This window comes from Epinephelus fuscoguttatus, linkage group LG20, assembly GCF_011397635.1.
Source record: "Epinephelus fuscoguttatus linkage group LG20, E.fuscoguttatus.final_Chr_v1".
In the NCBI taxonomy this organism is placed as follows: Eukaryota; Metazoa; Chordata; class Actinopteri; order Perciformes; family Serranidae; genus Epinephelus; species Epinephelus fuscoguttatus.
In genome coordinates, this window is record NC_064771.1 from 28570444 (window position 1) to 28591032 (window position 20589).

At 41.0% G+C, this 20589-nt stretch overlaps 1 protein-coding gene across 5 annotated transcripts in view; it reads right to left on the reverse strand.

Moving 5' to 3' along the window:
- Nucleotides 1-6626: 6626 nt before the first annotated feature.
- The window catches only part of qki2 (QKI, KH domain containing, RNA binding 2), a 28065-nt gene continuing 14102 nt past the window's right edge, over nucleotides 6627-20589 (reverse strand). Inside the window, exons 5-9 of one of the 5 annotated variants that reach the window (XM_049563104.1) lie at nucleotides 18125-18212; nucleotides 17621-17905; nucleotides 14951-14974; nucleotides 14240-14314; nucleotides 6627-10514 (exon numbers count right to left, since the gene is read on the reverse strand). In XM_049563104.1, the coding sequence (XP_049419061.1) occupies nucleotides 10492-10514; nucleotides 14240-14314; nucleotides 14951-14974; nucleotides 17621-17905; nucleotides 18125-18212 (495 nt within the window). In that variant the 3' untranslated portion in view covers nucleotides 6627-10491. Of the gene's footprint in view, nucleotides 10515-14239; nucleotides 14318-14640; nucleotides 14975-17620; nucleotides 17906-18124; nucleotides 18213-20589 lie in introns of those variants that run through there. The other 4 variants (XM_049563103.1, XM_049563106.1, XM_049563105.1 and 1 more) reach the window with 4 other exon arrangements.

Sequence of the window (20589 nt, forward strand, 5' to 3'; positions counted from 1 at the left end):
ACACAACACAACGCCACAGATGTTTCAAGTTCTGAGGGAGCGTGCCATTGGCATGCTGACTGCAGGAATGTCCACCAGAGCTGTTGCACGTAAACTGAATGTCCATTTCACATCTCCAGGGTTGTTTGACGTTAATTTGGCAGCACATCCAACCAGCCTCACAACCGCACAAGTCAGTTAAGATGACGAACTGCTGTCATGTCAAGGCCCTTGTGAGGACAATGCAGATGAGTTTTCATGAGACAATTTGTTTGTGCAGAAATGCTTTGTTTGACCTGACAATTTAACTGACTTGTGTGGATGTGAGGCTGGTTGGATGTGCTGCTAAATTTACAGAAACGACATTGGAGAAGGCTTATGGTTGTGAAATGGACATTCAGTTCACGTGCAACAGGTCTGGTGGACATTCCAGCAGTCGGCATGCAAATGGCACGCTCCCTCAGAACTTGAAACATCTGTGGCGTTGTGTTGTGTCATAAATCTGCACATTTTAGAGCTACCTTTTATTGTGACCATCCTGAGGCACACCTGTGTCGCAATCATGCTGTTTATTTAATCAGCATCTCAATATGCCACAGCTGTCGGGTGGTATGCATTTTTAATTTCTCCTAGCTGTTTGGGATCAGTAGATTGTCAACGATAATAAAGTCCCAATATCTTTAAATGAGTACTTCCTCATTAACAGTGTCTTATCTTGTTACTTTTGCTAAAATTGGTCAAATTTGTTGCCCTATCAAACTACAAACATTATTAATCATAATTGAACAAGTGTCAACCATAAAATGTGATCAGGTTTTGAACCTTGTCGATCTTTGTGTCAGGACCAGCTGCAACTGACTTGGCAGAGATGGCTGCCATCTTGTTTTTACATGGATTAGTGTAGTGTGCTGTTAATACCACTAGATGGCACAGCCCACGAACGAGGACAACAGGTCTAAGCTAAGTAGAATGAAGTATACGGTCCGGTAAACCCAAAATGTGACGTCCTCACATGAGGACACAGGGTCTCAGGAGGATAAAAAAGAGAAACAAAGAAAATACTCACATTTAAGAAGCTGCAGGCGAATGCTGGGCTGTTCAGGCATTAATTTTCTGTCGATCGACTCATGGCTCAGCTCTCACGTACAGTTTTTTACTGCTTACCTGTTGCAGTTAATTGTAAATCATGGGTGTCAAACATACGGCCAGGGGGCCAGAACCGGCCTTCCAAAAGGTCCAATCCAGTCCACTTGGTGACTTAGCACACCTAATACTGATGCACTTGTGAAGGCTGAGAGGTTCAGGAGCAAGTTAAACAGTGAGTAAATACATCATGTAAAATGCTGCTTCAGATGCTTTTCCACCCTGACCAGAAACAGCTCTCTGAAATAACAATGAATACTTCCTGTGCTCATATTTAAAGATATTGAACATTGTGCAAAATATTGTCAACCAGCAGCTTCGGTACAAAAGAATCTGTGTCACATTCATATCTTAAAACAATATGGGTGGGACCCTGCTGCTGAGGCACTGACAAAACTTCAGGGGATGACTTAACCTGCTTCTTTAACAGCTTCAGCTTTAGTGGAAAGTTGTTGGGAAGTGCACATGGAATGGAAGTGAGTAGTAGACTGGCTGAAAGTGGATAAACTGAGACATGATGTTGAATTTGCACATGTTTGTCTGAGGATATCGCAGGCTGTTCATCCTTTGTTTTGTAGATGGATAAACGTTTTCAGAATGGACATGTTAACACTGAACAAAAAGGGAAAATTAGAAGGGGTTGTTATTTAAAGGCTATAATGCAGTGGTTTTACTGGTCTGTCACACTTGAGATCAAACTGGGCTGTGTGTGGCTTCAGAACTAAAATGAGTGAAGTCTTGTTGGGACAAAATGGTGGTGTTCCTCTCATGGTACACAGGGAGGCAGCAGAGAGCTGACAGTGAAGACGGACCAGCTGTAAAGGGGTCAAACCTGTTGGTTCTGGTCCTCCTTGGTCCTCATTCTAATTAGGCCTGATTTAATTGGCTGATTTAGTTAAATTTGTTCTCAGCCGCGACAGAAACAAGTTGGATGTGTTTGCATCACTTGCAGCAGAGAGGTAGAGCTGGGTTACATGACTCATATGACACCTGTCAGATGATTCCCCCCCTTTCAAACCCTACGGGGTGTTCACCCATGATGCAACAGGGGAGACAAGACCACGCGCACACATGCACACGTACGCGCACATTTATGCATGCATGCACACGTACGTGCACATTTGTGCAGCGCAGCCCCGGCCATCTGCTGCCGGTCAAAGGGACAGAGGCACTGAAGGAATTTAGTGTGTTGAATTTCACGAATAACAGAGCATCTTATTTGGATTCTGCCATTGTATGTGTGTATTCAGACGGGGCCAAGTGGAGCGATGAAGTTTGCCATTGTCGCCCAGTGTGGGTGTTTTCAGACTCTCTGGCATGATCTGTGAGTTAGTGTTCTCTGTGTTACTGCCCAGTGTGCCCACTGTCTTTCCCACAATGCGCCATTCAGCCCTGGGCCTCTCTCCCTCTCTCTGTGCTCACACACTCCCAGACTAAGCTGCCACCCATTTTGTGCCTCTGGCTAATCATCATCATCATCATCATCATAATCATGGTCGTCGTTGTCATTGGGCTTCAAACCAAATTTTCAGTTGTGGGATAAAATAGCTGTGATGTCATCTTTGTTATCTTTTTTCGGCCCTGTTTTCATCCTCCATTTCCTCTCCTCCCCTCTCCGTCTCTTTCTCTTTCTTTCTTTCTGTCTCTCTGAGCTCCCAAACACAAAAGACAGAGAGGCCACGACAGGACCCCAGTGTATGCTGGTTGTCAAGGAGACAAGGAGACAGTGTTGGGTCTTTAAACTGCCTCAGAGGGGTGTGTGGAGTTAGGGGGAGTTGGCCTTATTTACATGGGAAGAGGACAAGGGGGCGAGAGAGAGAGAGAGAGAGAGAGAGAGGTTTGAAATACAACTTTTGAGCAGCTTATAGGACTCCTGTTATTCAGCTAAAAATCATTCCACCGCTCGGCCATCAAATATTTACCAAGCACAGGGAATGTGGAGCTGTTCATTATGTGGAGAATGCTGTGCATACATAGTAATGTAAATCAACCTGTCTTTTCCTCTCACTTTCTCTCTTTATCTCCCACGCACACACACACACACACACACACACACACACACACACAAGCACACTTTGATTGTAAGCGCTGGGAGCTCTGGGCCCCAGTGTTGGCAATGGCGAGGAGCTGACTGCAGAATACATTACCAGATGCTTGAAGAGTGTTTCATACCAGACTAGGAGACACACAAAAAAGGAGCCCAAAACTTGACTGAAAACAGGAAAAACAGAGACAAGAGTACACACCCAACCACATGCACCCCCACCCATTTATATATCCACACAGTCTCTCTTGTACTTTCTCTCTCTTTGCTATCTTGCTTCTTCCTGTCTGCATCGGTCACATTATGTCCTCTCTCTTTCTCTGTGTGATCAGGGGGTTGCGGCCGCAGAGCAGGCTCAACTCCAAGCCTGAAGTTCAATATCACCCCTCAACTCCACAATGAAAGCAGGAAGGGCAGGGAGAGGACGAATGAGCCACCCACTGCTGCATTCACCACGGGGAAAAAAAAAAACCCATGTGATTTTCCTTTTTTATTCTGCGTGTGAAACCTTAATCGTTTTAACTTCAGCTGTCAAAGGCTCAAATTACCCACATTTTCCTCCAAATAACCCTCTTTATGTTTTAATTTTTAATCAGCACACCCTTAGAGGGAGACAGGCTAATTGAAACAAATGTGGCTACCATGACACATGTAGCTTATTAGCGGTGGGTTTTCACAGACTTCAGGGACAGGCTGCGATCCTGTGTATTTACTCTGCAGATGTTTGAGGGCGAGCTTGCACAATCAATTTCCCTTTAATTCCCAAGCCATCTCGTCCTCCAAACCTGAACCCCCTCCTCCCCTTTTTTTCTGTTATACATGTGCATGCCTCGGAGAAACCATGGTGAGCTGGGTGTGTTTTGTCCTCTCTTATTACACGACGACGACGTGTGTAACGTCTACTTAAATAGCAGGAGTAGATAGAAAACAAGAGAAAGAGAGCAGAAAAGGAGAAGTAGGGAAAAACATGTTTTCGCCCTTTCCCTGCGTTTTGTCTGAAGTATCTGCCCGGTTCCTTTCCTCCCCTCCTCCCCTCCCTCAGTATCCGAGGAGTTTTTGGTGATTAGTATGCAGAAAGGAAGCTGATTTGCATAATTAAGTGCTACAGAGAAAAAGCAACAAAGATTGTTAGTTTTACAACTATGAGTTTAATAGTGTACAAAGAGTTATTCCTGCTCACTTTAAAAGTTAAAAGTTCAACACATATCTTTCTTTTTCATTTCTTTAGACACACATGTAATTTTTTTTTAAAAAGAATTCAAAGCAGAGACAGATACTACAGAAGCTGACCGACACCGTCCTCCCAATTACTTTTTAAATTCCGTTATGGTGAGATTAAGAGTCAATTATTTTGTTAACTTCAGAAAACGAAGCTATCCCAAGATAGCAAGAAAACCAAAGGTGTTATATCGAGATAACAAACTTTTGTTGAGATAATACGTTATTTCATTATTTTGAGAAAACAAGCGTTGTTATCTTGTGATAACAAGATTATCAATCTATTATCTCGAGAAGCCAAAAGGTTGTTTCATTTCATTATTCTTTTTATCTCGAGATAACAAGTTAAGTATTTCGCTATGTTGTGAAAACAAGCATCGTTATCTTGTGATAATGAGGTAATAAACCCGTTATCACGCGAAAATGAAAGGTTGTTTTTAGTTATTTGATAAAATACATTATTTCATTATCTCGAGAAAAGGACATAACCAACCTGTTATCACAAAAAAAGGTTGTATCATTTCGTCATCTCGAAAAACAAGCATTGTTGTCTCAAGATAACAAGATAATCAACTTTTGATCACGAGAAAACAAAACTTGTTGCCTCCAGATAACGAAATAATTACCATAAATATAATTTCCTCTTCCTCTTAGTCTTGAGAAAACAAAACTTGGTATCTCGAGATAAAGAGATAATTACAAAACAGTAATTTCCTATTATTGGGCCACTTATACATTAGAAGTAGTCTAATAAGAGAAAATCTTTTTAGTAAATACTTCTTTAACTCGAGACAACAAATTTTGTTTTCTCAAGATATAACCATTTGTTATTTTCATGATAAAAGGTTTATTATCTTGTTATCACGATAACAAAGCTCGTTTTCTTGACATAATGAAATAAAACCTTTCTATAACTAGTTGATCATCTCATTGTCACAAGATAAAGCTTGTTACGTCGAGATAACGAAATACTTGACTAGTTATCTGAAGATAAAATAGCTTGTTTTCTCAGGATAACGTTAACATAATTAAATAAATGACGAATTATCTCAAAACGCGAAACAAAACCTTTCATTTTTGTGTGATGACGGGTTGATTATTTCATTATCTCGATTTTTTTTTAAAAAAAAGCTTGTTTTCTCAGGATAACGACATGAAACAACCTGTTGATTTCTCGAGATAACAGATTGATTATGTTGTTATCACAAGATAACGCTTGTTTTCTTGAGATAATGGAATAATTAATGTGTTACATCGACATAAAAAGCTTGTTATCTCGAGATAACACCTTTCGTTTTCTCGTGGTAATGGGTTGATTATCTCATTGTCACGAGATGACAAAGCTCATTCTATCAAGATAACAAACAACCTTTGTTGTTTTCTCATGACAGGTTGATTATCTCATTATCTTGAGATAACAGAGTTTGTTCTCTCTAGATACAACCCTTTGTTTTCTTGTGATAATGGGTGAATTATGTCATTTCAACATAACAAAGCTCATTAACTCAACATAACTTGTTATCTTGAGATAAAACAGCTTATTTTCTCAGGATAACAAAATAAAACCTTTTGTTTTCTTGTGACAACGGTTGATTATCTTATTATCTTGAGATAAAATAAAACCACCTTTTGTTTTTTCATGATTATCTCATTATCTTGAGAGAACAGAGCTTGTTCTCTCAAGATACAACACTTTGTTTTCTTGTGTTGCGTTATTTCAAAATAAGAAAGCTTGTTCACTTGAGAAATAATTAACTTGTTATCTCCAGATAAAAACAGCTTGTTTTCTTGGGATAACAAAATAAAAACTACCTTTTGTTTTCTCATGATAATGGTTGGATTATCTTGTTATTTCAAGATAACAAAGCTTGTTATCTTGAGATAATGAAATAAAACAACCTTTTATTTTCTCGTGATAACAAGTTGATTATCTCCATATCTTGAGATAACAAGATACATCCGTTGTTTATGACATAAACAAGCTTGTTCTCTCAAGATAACAAAATAAAACAAAACCTTTTGTTTTCACATGATAATGGGTGGATTACCTCGTTATTTCAAAAGTAAGAAAGCTTGTTAACTTAAAATAACAAAATAAGCAACATGTTATCTCGAAATTAAAACAACTTGTTTTCTTGGGATAACAAAACAAAATAGCCTCGTTTTCCCATGACGATGGGTTGATTATTTTATCTCGAGATAACAGAATTTAAGAAACACTTGGGAGGACAGCTGCTGTCAGCTTCCGTGAGATACCATTAAAGTTGTTAATAATCACAGAAGTGGTAACAGTTAGTAACCTACACTTGAAGAGTAGATTAATGTCATACTACACTGTTAATCGTCACACTCATAAAATACAAAAGGCACAGAGGGCAAGCGATGTTGATCTCAAAGGCTCAAGTTAATACAGAGGACATCAGAGACTCCAGTATATCAGGACATCGATTACTTATGACACATGAAGGGTAGTTACACTCATCAAATTACTCTCCTTAATAAGGCATAATGTTCTTATCTGAAAATGTCATTTAATGTTATTTTCCACGTACAAAATATAATATAAAAATACATTATAAACTTGTTACAGATGTTACGGCTCCATGATTTTTTTTTTTCTGGTTTTTTTTTTTCTGTCAAGGCATCGGTTGGTTTTTGTGTATGTGCGTGTGTAACTTCACCACACCGTCTGAACAAAAGCGGATACACATGCAGAAATATAGATAGGGACTTCATCTCCGACAAGACATAACAAACAAAAAGATAAAATATAACACTGTTCTCTAGAGGTATCCAAACCTCACACATAAACATTTCAGAAATCGTAGCTGCTGCTGCTTCAATACTGCATTTCACCTCCAATTCAAATGAGCCACTTTTGTTTTTTTGTTTTTGGCACTAAAATCTGAACTGAGAAGAGACAGAGATGTGAAACCATAAAATGTGGATGATTAATCTGCATAAACCAAAAGGACATAATTTCATACTGGGCACAAACCCACGATGTAGTAAAAGATTTAGGTGTAACATTGTTCCATCGCTCTGAAATAAATAAAGGCACTGTTGTTCAAGCTCATACAATACTGTAGTGTGAGAGAGGCAAAGGCATCGTTGTGTAAGTCCTCTAGATTTAGACAAAAGAAGTGCAACCTCCCCTCTGTGTGTGTGTGTGTGTGTGTGTGTGTGTGTGTGTGTATGTGTGTACAGACTAGGCATTTATACTGCATATGTTGACTCAGTATTGGGATGATTTACCTGTTAAAAAAACTCAAGAGATATTTTGGCATTTTGGATTCCAGTTTGTTATTTTTTCCTCACCGAGCACCTGTTGCGGTGAAAAAGCTTCAGCGCTGGCATTTCACTTTACGTCTTTTTTTTAAAGTTTTCCTCATTCGAACATGTCGAGACAAAATGGAAATGTGTAATTTTTAAAGGAAATGAGGCGCAGATTGATACGCTCCTAAAAATAAAGTGACATTTTGAACACGAGTGGACACATGTTGGTGTTACGTTTCAGGGGAGAGCATGTTCATATATGGAAGTTTTAACACCAATTATGGAGTGTGAATTGATGAATGTATGTCGGCCCAGAAAAGAAGAAATCCCCGTGGTGAGTGTGTGACGAAGTTAAAGGAATATTTCATCAACAAAAATGACTGTTTGTATATCATTAACTCACCCTGTGTTGTGTTGAACTGTAAAGAAATCATTGTTTTTCTCGGACACCTCCACAGTGAACGGAGAATCCAAAAATTGAGAAAATTCTTGATGAATTGATATTATACACGTTGCTCTTAGCGACAGAAAAACTACACCTATACATCCATTTACAAACTCTCACACAACTCGTGCAGTATAATCCAAGTCTCAGTTATCCAGTCGTAAGCTCAGTAATTAACAAACCCACGCATTTTCGCGAAACATCATGGATCAGTCATGTGGCAGGGGCTGTGACACTCAAAAAAATGTATCCATTGAGTTACAGAGGTCTCTTTCCCAATGTAGGTCTATGGGAAAAGTTTTTTGGGCCCTATGGCATCATGTGACGGACCCCAAAAATCGCAGTGCCATGGTTTGGCCACTACAAACATTAGCTTCAAAGCCTGGCACACTTCCTGAGGGCCTTGCTCTGTGCACCACCCAGGTCAGGTGGGATTCTAGCTGGCGGGAGGGAGAGCATTGCTATGGAAACATGGTAGCCACCATTTGGTCTCCCCCCAAGTAGCCCCGGTGAATAAGCGACCGCGTTTTGAGCCGCAAAGTTAGCACTGTTAACTATGTTAGCACCACTAGCTGCGCTAACACTGCTGCGATGCTAACAGAGCTAACAGTAGTTAAGAATACTACAGAAGGGTCTGCGGCTAAAATTAAGCTGCACCGGGACGGCTTCGAGAGCAGCTGGAGGGTGGGCACAATGTTTCAACAACACTGTTGAGCCACTGAACGATCACGGCGCTAGCTAAATCCCACCAGACCCAGATGGTGCGCAGTGAAGAAAACTAAAAAGCAGCTAGATTAATTTACAAACCGACATGCGTCACCAATCAGAAAAATCCTCGGCGGTAACAGATTTATAGTTAATGCGAGATTTATACTTCTATGTCAAATCAACACCGTACCTACAGCATAGCCTGACGTGCACCTCCCCAGAAATGCAACTACGCATCATGGCGACGCAGACCTCCTGTCTATTTCTGTAAGCTGAAACTATTTCCCTCAGTGGAAACAAAGCTTTTATTTACTTTAATTTCACAGATAAGAAACTATAAATTGTGAAGACAATAAAGCCTCCACAAAAATAGCATTTTAGCATTTTAAGTCTTATGCGTGATTTATCCTGGCTTCATATGAGCAGAGGAAATCTCTGCTCATCGCTAGGCTAATTTATACAATGTAAAATGCCATAGGCTTGTGGTAGTAGCATTAGCATGTTATATTTGTTTGGAAAACGTGTTTAGTATAAGACAGTTGTTTTGTCAGTGAACCTTGTGTGTTGTAATGGAGCCGAATTTTGTAACGTTACCTTTGTTAAATGTTGCTGTTGTCCCTGCTTTTATATGAATACATGAAAAGTCTGCTAGCCACTAGGCTAATATATACAATGTAAAATGCCATAGGCTTGTGCTAATAACGTTAGCATATTGTATTTGTGGGGAAAATGTGTCCAGATAAAGACAAGTGTTTGTCTGTGAATGCTGCGAGTTATAGTGAAGCTGATTTGTGGACTTATGTTTGAAATTGTCTGTATTAAGCCATGTTTAATGTGTGTTTAATGTGTGTTTTGGGTGTGTTTTGAATCAACTAAACCCTACGGCATCCCTGAACTGGATAGATGAGACTTGGATTATTCGGCGTGAGTTAAGTCTGTTAACAGATGTTTTGATATAGTTTTACTGTTTTACTTTCTCCGCTTTTAAATGCTTCGTTCACCGTGAAGACAAGCGAGAAAAACAAAGATTTCTTTACAAATTCAACACATCACAGGGTGGGTAATAAAAATACAAACGATAGTCTTGTTGGTGAAGTGCTCCTTTCAGTAAAAGGTGCATGATGAGGAAAGATACTTTAAAATATCAACATATCTCTTTTTAGTTTTAGTGTTTATGGAGGGTTTCTGTGCTGGATAAGTACCACCATTATCAGTTTAGTTACCATGTTATTAATAAAGTCATTATTATTGCATCACATGGACTGAGGGCAGGGCAGCTCAGAGACAGTTTGGCACAGCCAGGGATTGGTTTAGGAGCCCTTCACCAGTTTGGGGCCCCGTCCCCAGTAAAGTCTACTGGTTATGCATGGCAACAACTGTTACAAATTGGGATTCTGACTGGTTATGAAACATTCTCAGACTGGCTTTGGACTTTTTGAAAGGAAGGCACGTTTGGTAAAGTTTAGGTTAGGACTTGGTGATGGGCGGGGTCCTGAGGTTTACTCCCGTGATCGCTGTCGTCTGGTTGGCTGGTTAGACAGAAGCAGCCGGGGTTGTTCCCAATGTGCTGGTCTGGTTGGCTGAGCTGGGGGAGTGACGGGGCCGCGGGCCAATGAGCACGCCAGCAGGCGGAGATGGGTGGGTCATCAGTGGGCGGAAAGGTCAGAAGGTCAAGGGGTCATGGGTTAGTTGCCGTGGCAGCTAGAGTTAGACAGACAGAGACGGACAGACGTGGAAAGGAAACAAAAAGGGCACATAAAAGGGGACATAAAAAGAAAAAAAGATAGAAGAGAGATTAGTGTCAGCTAGTGGCGTCAGGATGACAACAAGGCAGATCTACGGCAGTCACACAGCATGAGGGGCGCTACAGAAGAGCTGCACAACACCTTCATGAGCCCTGCATAACCATTCAGAAGGACTTACATCAACCAGCGGGTGGTGACATAAGGAATGGCCGGTTAGAGATGCTCACGTGTGCTCATGAAGGTGTTTGCAGGGTTGTGTTTTAAGGAGATGCCCCTTCTGTCGTGTGACCGCTGCTATAGTGATACTACTCATGCTAGCTGGGCTACGTCTAGCACAGACAGACAGTGAAACCATGGACAGAGAGGGAGACAGCATGGTTTCATGTGGGTGAGAAGGTGACCTTTATGTCCAAAGAAAAGTGTCGGGGCCTCAGAAATACTTTCACTTACTGACAAGTAGAGCTATTGTTTAGCAGCAGGTGTAAGATTAACAGTTGTGATTAACTGATTATTGATTATGGTTTGATCTATTGGCTATGAAGTATTAGAAGAGCAGCTAATGGCTACAGTAAGCAAAGAGGCACCATAGGAGATAGCGATGAGAGGTTAAGAGATGGTGATTTTAGAAACAATTTAACAATAGACAGACTAACTACAAGAATTTAGAGGCTTTGGTTTTCTTTAGAGATCTTTTTTTTCAATAGTCATCTTTATTGCCTTTTAGTGTTTTTTGTCCATCGTGTACAACAAGAGCACCACCGCTCACACACGCACGCACACACACGCACATATATTGTAGCTAGCTAGTCCATTTCTATTGCATAAAACAGTCACGAGGCCTGTGAATCGAGAAGGTCGCCTCGTCTTAAATAGACAAGAGCAAAACACTGCCTTCACTGCCACCTTTTTTCTCGCGGTGACTAAAACAGTAGTAGCTACACACCTTGAATAAAAGTCTGAAGTTTACATGGAGACACTTCATCTATAAAAAGCATGTCGTAAAAATAAAAATTTACAAACTAAAAAAAAAACAAAAAAAAAAAACTACAAGTATTTCCAAAGCGATCTTGTTCCATAAGCTTCATATAAGCACTTAAATCCTTAAAATCCCTATATACAAATTTATTTTGCAGCTAAATACATGGTAACAGCGCCACTCTGGCTAGGAAATATATGAAAGATGTAAACAGTCCCAATGATAAAGTCCAGTGGGCGACTGATAAGACCACAAACAACAGTATTTCATACAAAAGAGCTTGTAACACAGACCTCAGTAGTTATCACACGCTGTGTTTTAGTAGTAAAGACCAAAGATCATATTGAATTGAATGACCTTCAGATAAAAAGACAATCACTGTTACATTAAAGGTCCAGTGTGTAGGATTTAGGGGGATAGATTTATTGGGCAACAATTCTGTTTAGTGTGTAATCACCTGAAAATAAGAATCGTCATGTTTTTGTTACTTTAAAATGAGCTGTTTATATCTACACAGGGAGCAATTCTCATCCATGGAGACTGCCATGTTGCACTGCCAGGATAGGGCCATTAGCATTTTCACATCAGGCCACCGTAGTTAGCCACCACTCTGCAACAATTTTTAGTGTGAAACTGCTTTATTCTGTTCTTTTACCAGTTTAAATTAGTTTTGGAGAGGAAGACCTCTGCAGGTAATTCTGCTTCCGGCAAAAACCTCCTGAACGTCTCGATCTTGAGTTGTCAGACATAAAAGGTGAGCACACATTAGCAGGTGCTGGGCTAGCGACCTGTTTCCGACATGCCGAACAGGGTCAAACATTAGCCCTTTCTACACAGAGATCATGCGATAGGGCGATAGTCCCTTCTTTACGCCACCTTTAAATTTTTACACAGAGCCAAACTCTCGTGTGACATGTAACAGACACATCAGGCAGTGCTTTATTGGCAATAATTATTTACCATCCCTGTTGTAAGGCAGCTGATCTCGTCCTCTGCTCGGAGGGTAAGGAGCTCCAGGACCTCACTGTTTTCCAAATTTAAGGACATTAATGTTGCTGTTGTTCTTCTTTAAGGGGCCGTTTTTGCACCCTCAAATTAAATGTTTTCATTGTCCTAAAAGGCCAGAGCGATGCTGTCACGGCACGCACGTGTTTCCGAACACCTATTTTGCAGTTTATGTGTGAAGTTCAACTTTTGAAAAGCAGCAGCGCACCTCGCATGTCGTGTGACAAGGAACAACCAATCACAGCCGACAGATATCTTTCCCTTCTTCTGTAAATATTCAGTCTGATAAATACGGAGAAGTTGATCACGTTAGTGCAGGGCTACCCAGAGCTTTACATCTGTCCCACAGACGAGAGGCCGACACACTTATAAACAGCTCCTGGAAGAAGATCAGCTCTGCACTAAAGCTGGCACAAAAAAGGCACAAAAGTAGCACACAGCACCCGACCTCGCGTTTTCCAGGTGGTTAAAGATGCGGTATGTGTACAGCCCCTAAGTAAGCTGCAAACTGCTTTTCAAATCTCCCAGTGATGGGTCACATGTCATCAAAACGTCACACCTGTCCTATCCTGCCCGCTGTCCTTTTTACACAGACGTCAATTCCGCGCTGTTACTTCCTCCACCCCCAGCTTAAAGGCGAGACAAAAATGTAAATGTAATGTAAATGGGGATTATGTTTTTCTTTAATGTGAAACTGCTTTATTCAGTGTTGTTACTGTTTTTAATCAGCTGGTCTGTTTGTTTTGAAATGGAAAAGACCTCTGCGAATAATTCAGCTCCTGGTAAAAACCTCCTGAACGTCTGGATCAGAAATAAGTTGAGCACACATTAAGTTTTGAGAGAAAATAGGTTATCGCACACTAGCAGGTGCTGGGCTAGCCCATCTGCGACATGCCAAACAGCATTAAAGAAACACTGATTTGTAATGTGAAACTGCTTCATTCAGTGTTTTTTAACCAGTTTTAATCACCTGGTTTGTTTGTTTTAAAGAAGAAGAGACCTCTGTCGATAATTCAGTTACCAGTAAAAACCTTCTGAATGATGAATACCGAAGGGATTCTAACCGGGAGAAGCTGGTTGCAATCTGCAATCCTCACCGCTGGATGGCACTAAATCCCCCTAAGTCTTACACACTGCTCCTTTAAGTGTCATATAGTCATTGGGCACAACACAGGATTTAATTCATAATAATAATAAAAAAAAACATTTGTGGAAATCTACTGGAATGAAGTTGGGTATAAATAAAACTTCCCACAGTTATTTGCAGGGTCAAAAGTAGTAGTGAAGAGATAAAAACAACAACAACAAAAAAAAAAAGTTTCTGAGAGAGGACTCCAAACCCAGAGTCACAAGGACCGAGTCACATGAACGGAGTGATCCATTCTAATTGAGAGGGTCCCGGCCTGCAAGCCTTCCAGTTTATCTACCAGGCGAGCAAAGATAACCGCTGCAGCTGTCACCCCTCACGTGGTTCCTCCCAATCTGCTCACTTATTTCACTTTCACTGCAACAAATACCGTTTCACATTTTACACTGAAGCTGCTTCAGCGTGTGACCTTTTTTTCGCCTGATACAGTTACTTCTTTTTTTAGGCATGCCGTTTTACAGACACATGTAAACTGAAATTGGTCCATTGGTCTGCATGCACGCACACTAACACACACACACATACACATAAAGTGGCTGGTGAGCTAACTAACCTCTGTCTGGGGTCACTACCCTTTGGTAAGGATGGATTCTCTTGTCGTGGCGTCGTACCTTAGTGGTCATGGCACCTGCTAACAGCCATTGACATCGCCAAAACAGAACACAGAAGGTTACTCATCAGAAAGACATCAAACAGTCCACCCATGGCACCAACATCAGGAATATACAAAGTGTTCAAGGCTGAAGGGCGAAAACAAGTCAAAACATCTCGCTTCTAAGAGACAGAACTCTTGTTGTTTTGTGGTCTTCTGTTCTCTAAAGAAAATATTAATCCAAACCACTAATTTCTCACTAAGCTTCACTAGTAGATTCAACATCAGCTGTAAGCAAAGTCACTCTATAGCTCTGTGATTAAAATAAGCTTTAACATATATTAAATCACAAACAGCGGCGCTAGAATACCTATGGGTTCACTAAAAATGTGTTAAAATTACAAGCAGAAGCTGAACTATTAAAAAAAGTTAAATAGCTGTCACACCACAACACTAGTCTGCTAATACAAAGAGGAAATTAACAGGAATGGACACTTGACTACAGAATGACTGTCGAGGAATCTGTCATCCTAAAGTATGAGCAAACTTTGAGTGTTTGCTCTGGGGGAACAAGTATGTGGGGGGGTGGGGGGGGTGGGGTCTCTGCAAGCCAGTCCGTGTGTGTGCTAGGAAGAGTTGCTATCGTTTAGCCTTTGGTTGGGAAAGCCATACCTGCGAAAACACAGGAAGAAGGGACTATTAGCCCACCAATGAGCTTCAGCATTCATTTATATATGTTGTGGATGTATTACAAGAGCTGGATATGGCTGCCAATTCATCCCAGTGGCAAATCGTGGTACTGCATCAGACGATCTCCCCAGAAATCTGATTCCTAACCCGACGATGACAGGAAATACAAGAGATGTGTGTACTGTGTGAGAATGAAGATTTTTGCTCGCGGCTTATGCGTTACAAGTCAAAGCAGAAAAAACGCCCCACGTCATCTTTTATCCTATTGTCCAATCGGATAATTTGAGAGGTGGTCACGACAACAAGTTTACAGTTGGTGGTAGCGGTTGCTGGATACCCAGAGCTATACGGCCCAATGATAGCAGGTTGTCAAACTGCCCCTGAGTCATCCTAAAATATGCCTGGAAACAGCCATCATGGATGCGAAGCTCCTGGACCAACTGGTGGTACTCCCCATGATCCACCCTCTTTTTTAGGGTCTCATGTACCCACACAGATCTCTGTTTCCCTGTGACCAACAAACTATTTACTGACAGCCTCTCACCCTCAACCAGAGCTACAGCAAGTACCCTCTGCCTCAACATTTTAAGGACCAGATACTAATTAGTGTGACACAAATGAAAATAAATAAACGGTAGACTGATTGCACAGGAAGGTTAGAATAAGGAGGTGACAGAGTGGTTGCCTGGCAACAATAAAAAGGCACAGCAAGCGGTTGTTTTTTTTTTTTACTGGTGGTATTCAAATTAAGGGGAAAAAAAAGGGCTGTGCACCTCATCGGGGCACAGATTAGGGCGGTTCAATCAATAGACTGTATATAAAGATGGACAACGCATCTCTAGTTCCTCATGCTGTACAAAAATGAAGCCAAAATATTCTGGATACCGCCGCTGCCATCTTGCGCTCGGACGTCATTCGGAGCCAGAGTCTGCACAGTAGCCATCTCTGCGCCGAGTTCTAGCCCATACACCCATCTGACCCAATTGTAAACGGCGCCATTGGTTGCCAGCACACCGACTGGCACCGACTGGCTGTCAATCATCACATCAAACTACCTAAAATGACAAAAACCATCTGTTAATTTTCTGACATGTAGTTTGAGTTATTTAGTTTGGCTCATGTCCAATCTGCTAACAAAGAGGGGGCGGGGTTTATGACCTATACTGCAGCCAGCCACCAGGGGGCGATTGAGACATTTGTGCTTCACTTTGAGGAGCTGCTATGTCGCCAATCTTTACTACACAGACACTGAATAAGACGCGTAAAACTTCATGGTTTCGCTTGTGTTCTGCTATTGTCAAAAGCACCCTGTAGATAAAATTCTCACTGATCCCGACTGTTTTTATGATTCATACTGTTGACCTAAGTTGAGCATTTTATATATCATTATATATTTTTGGTGTGCACATTATTGTTAGGGTTTTTTTTTAACTTTCCATAGTTGCACTTTTCCCTCTTTGTATCTCAGCTGCTGCATAGCCATTTCCCTCGGGGATAAATAAAGTTTTATCTTATTATTTCTGTGTTTTGTTCTCTAACAGTAACTCTCTCTCTGTCTATCCACGTCATGTTTTGCAAATACAAAGCCTGCATGTCTCTCAGGTTTTGTCTTATTGTGCTATATATAAATGTTGTAGTGTATTAATTACAAAAATTAATTGTAAATTAATTAATTTATGTCACTGTTAACTACTCTACACTGTCATGCTGGCCTCTATTATAATAGAGATAATTTATAAAAATGAAATAAATGAAAAAAGTCAATGTGTGACTTGAGCCTGGAAAACTAACAGTTAATAAAGGATGAAATTTGGCTCTCAGATCTGGCAGCACCAGGCTGTGTTTTTAAAGACTGTATAGTTGAGTTGACTGATCGCACAATTGCATTCAAAGTGAGTGCAGAGACGTGATTAGACGTCAAAGTGCATCCGTGTGAGTTGATTAAAAATGTTTTGAATCAAAAGGCTCCAGAGTGCACTTCACCAAAAATCTGTCAAATGTGACACCAAATTGGTGCTCCTGGAATCCATCAGGTCTGTGTCTGTGTCTGTGTCTGTATGTGTGAAGCATTATGTTTTTTCCCATCTGCACTCTGCTAGGACCCGATCCTACTGTGGCTCTGAATTTTCTTCACTGAATGCCAGTGGGTAAAAACAACAAGGGATGTGTGGAACTGTGCCCTGTGCCCCTCTTTAAGTGACATCACAAGCTTTAAACATATCTGTACTCTAAAATGAAGGTAACGATTTATTGTTTTAGATTTTAAAAAAAGTTCTGGTGCCTGTTAAGGCCCGGCCCAGACCTGACATCATTGGTGAAAGCAACCGATCCACCACCTGCCTCCCCAATCTGCACTAAGATTCCCAATCCTGACCCAACATTAATTGTGTGTATGTTAACTGACAAAAAAGGAAGCACATAAAATGTGTTTTTACTGCAGCACCGAAAAGCTGCAAAGCTGTAAGACCAGAGCGGTTTTTGTGTATTTCTTTCTTGGAGTCGCAGCGGGCGGAGACAGAAGACAGAGAAACTACTGGAAAGGTTTTGTAACGTAAACGCTTTGTGAGCAACTTCTATTGGAGTCCAGTATCCAGTTCTCATAATACATCCATTGACCATGTATGAAATGATGAGCGTGTGATTTCTAAATACCTAATACTCCAGTTGAGTCAATCGGGTATTCCAATATGGAGGGTGTGAGTGTGTAGGGATACTCGTAGGGCGTGTAGATGATTCCAGATTCGGGCCCTTGCTGCACCAGCGCCGGGTGTGGATTGCCTCCCGGCACGAGGGCGGAGCTCTGGATCTGACGGATCAGAGGCATGATGGTCGGCGTGGTGACAGGGGCGGGGTTGCGCAGGGTGGGAGGCAGGACGGGCGTCGGGCCTGTGATGATCCGGGGCGCCTGAGGGGTCGCCAGAGGGAAGCCGGCGGTGGCTGTGCAGCACACGGACATACAATAATGCAAGTATGCGCACACCCACACGCGAAGCACACACACGTACAATAGACAGGGAAGAAGAGGAGAGGACAAACAGTCTATTTAACAGGAGAAACAGAGGCATTGTTCATATATACAGTGGACTCCTGTACCGAGAACCCTCCTTTGTCACCCACCAACCCTCCTCCACATGCTAACTATGATGTCATCCTTACGCGTCTTGACATTGGCGTCTCTGTAGGTCCCGTTGAGAATGGCCAGCTCCATCAACTGCATTTTCTTCAGGTTGTCCTCCCCCTCAGCCTACACCAGAGCAGAGCAGCACAATCAGCTTACTTAGCAAGGACCATCATTCAGCCATCTGACCAGTGAATGAATTAACTGTTGTGGGAGTCTGGTTGAAAAAGTCAGCAAATGTTACAGTATGCTCAAAGTAATTATGATACGGGGGAGGGGGGGGGGTCTGTTAATTTCGTTTGGACTTGATTTTTAAATAATAACATAACATTTCTTCAGTCTGATCATTCTGATTAGAAATTCCAACTTGCCAAACTTAACTAAATAAATAATCTGATAAAATGTGTGTTCATTCACCTCAAAGCATTTCATCAGAATATAACCTTTTTGCCTGCTGTGAAGCGTCTAATCTGCCAGAAATCTAACAGAACAAGATGGGTTTTTTTCAACTTTATTGATAAAATTCAATTCATTCAACACATAAAGCACAGATGGAGAAAAAGTGGCCCCACAATTCAGTCTCAGGCTGCTTTCACACCTAGAGTTGTCTTGCTTCGGTCTGAATCAGCGACTAATTTTGTTATAAAGTTGTATAATTGCCTAGAGGTGGTTCATGTTCTCAGGGCAGCATTTACAAGCGGACCAGATCAAATGCCCTGTGTGAGAAAGCTGCTCTTGATTGGTCAGAATTTCCATGTGGGAAAAATCCAGGAAGTAAACCAAACGTTGAAGAAGAGTACACTTGCAAGATAAATGTGACACTTTCTAATGTCACAATGGAGGGACAACTACGCAGGTTGATTTTAGCGCTGCTCATCGTGGACTATATTGCTGTCATTGTTCATTTTAGTCAAACCATACAGTTTGAAAACGAGGCGCGGCTCCAACTAGAAAACAATGTTTTGATGCATTGGATGTGCTGAATGTGCATATTAAGGCAGTACAGGAGGAGGTGCACATTAATAATCCTCCAGGACTGTAACATGCTCATGTTTAACCCAAACAATGTGTCATGTGACTGCAGTTGGTTCACATCCAGGTCGCAACACACGTTTTGAAAGGTGAAAGCACCCTTAAGTGACAGAAGTGCAACCCAGATTATTTTCTGTAGCTACACATTACAGATGTCCCGTAAACACCTCACATGCAGACTGTTACGTATGTAACAACAAGCTTCATTATGATATCACATTATATTGTTTCTCTGGACAACGATATGATATTTGCTGATACCATTAAGTCTGTTACAATACAATTTCGATTTAGTACAAATCAGTAAATATTTTCTATATATCGCTGTGAAAGAACACAACAGGTTTGGCTCACATTTAAGGTTTTGGTATAAAGTTTATTACATGTTACAACTCTGTTATGTATGGACTGTTTGAAGAGGAGGTGCCCGGAAACATAAAGAACTGTTCCTACTCATCATCAGTATTGTATGCTTCAAACTGACGACCAGTTGTGCCATGACTGTACAACAGGCTGTCATAGACAGTGATATGGTAATCAAAGATATAACTGGTGACCCTTGAAGGAGGAGAACTTTGGATGAAACTCAGCGCCTTCCCTTACATGGACTTAAAGACATTTCTCTGTAAATATTTTCTTATGCTACTTTGCACTTTATGGTAGGTTATCACTTTGGACTGTATGTTACCTATGGCACAGTCTGACATGCGACTCCCCAGAAAAGTAACTACACGTCGCAGCGACGCAGACCTCCTGTGTGTTTCTGTTAGCTGAAACTATTTCCCTCAGTGAAAACAAAGCTTTTATTTACTTTAATTTCACAGATAAGAAACAATAAATTGTGAAGACAATAAAGCCTCCCCAAAAATAGCATTTTAAGTCTTGTGTGTGATTTATCCTGGCTTCATATGAGCAGAGGAAATCTCTGCTTGTTGCTAGGCTAATTTATACAATGTAAAATGCCATAGGCTTGTGCTAATAACGTTAGCATGTTGTATTTGTTTCGAAAACATTTTTAGTATAAGACAGTTGTTTTGTCAGTGAACCTCGTGAGTTGTAATGGAGCCGAATTTTGTAACGTTACCTTTGTTAAATGTTGTCCCTGGCCTCATATGAGAAGAGGAAAAGATCGCTAGCTGCTAGGCTAATTTATACAATGTAAAATGCCATAGGCTTAAGCTAATAACCTTAGCATGCTATATTTGTTTGGAAAACGTGTTTAGTAACCAGTAAAGACAAAAAGGCAGAAAGACATCCTTTTATTTTGTAGTTGTGGTTGACTCATGTATGTAAACTTGCCACCATCGTGACAGTGGTGACATAACTTTCGAAACAAGTGACAAGTTAACTCTGCGTTTGCACGTGCGTGCATCATGGGTGCACTCCAGTAATAGTACTTAATACCTGGTTAATATATCTATTCCAACCAGACAAACAATCAGAATAAGTGTTTACGTGGTAGTTAGGCCCT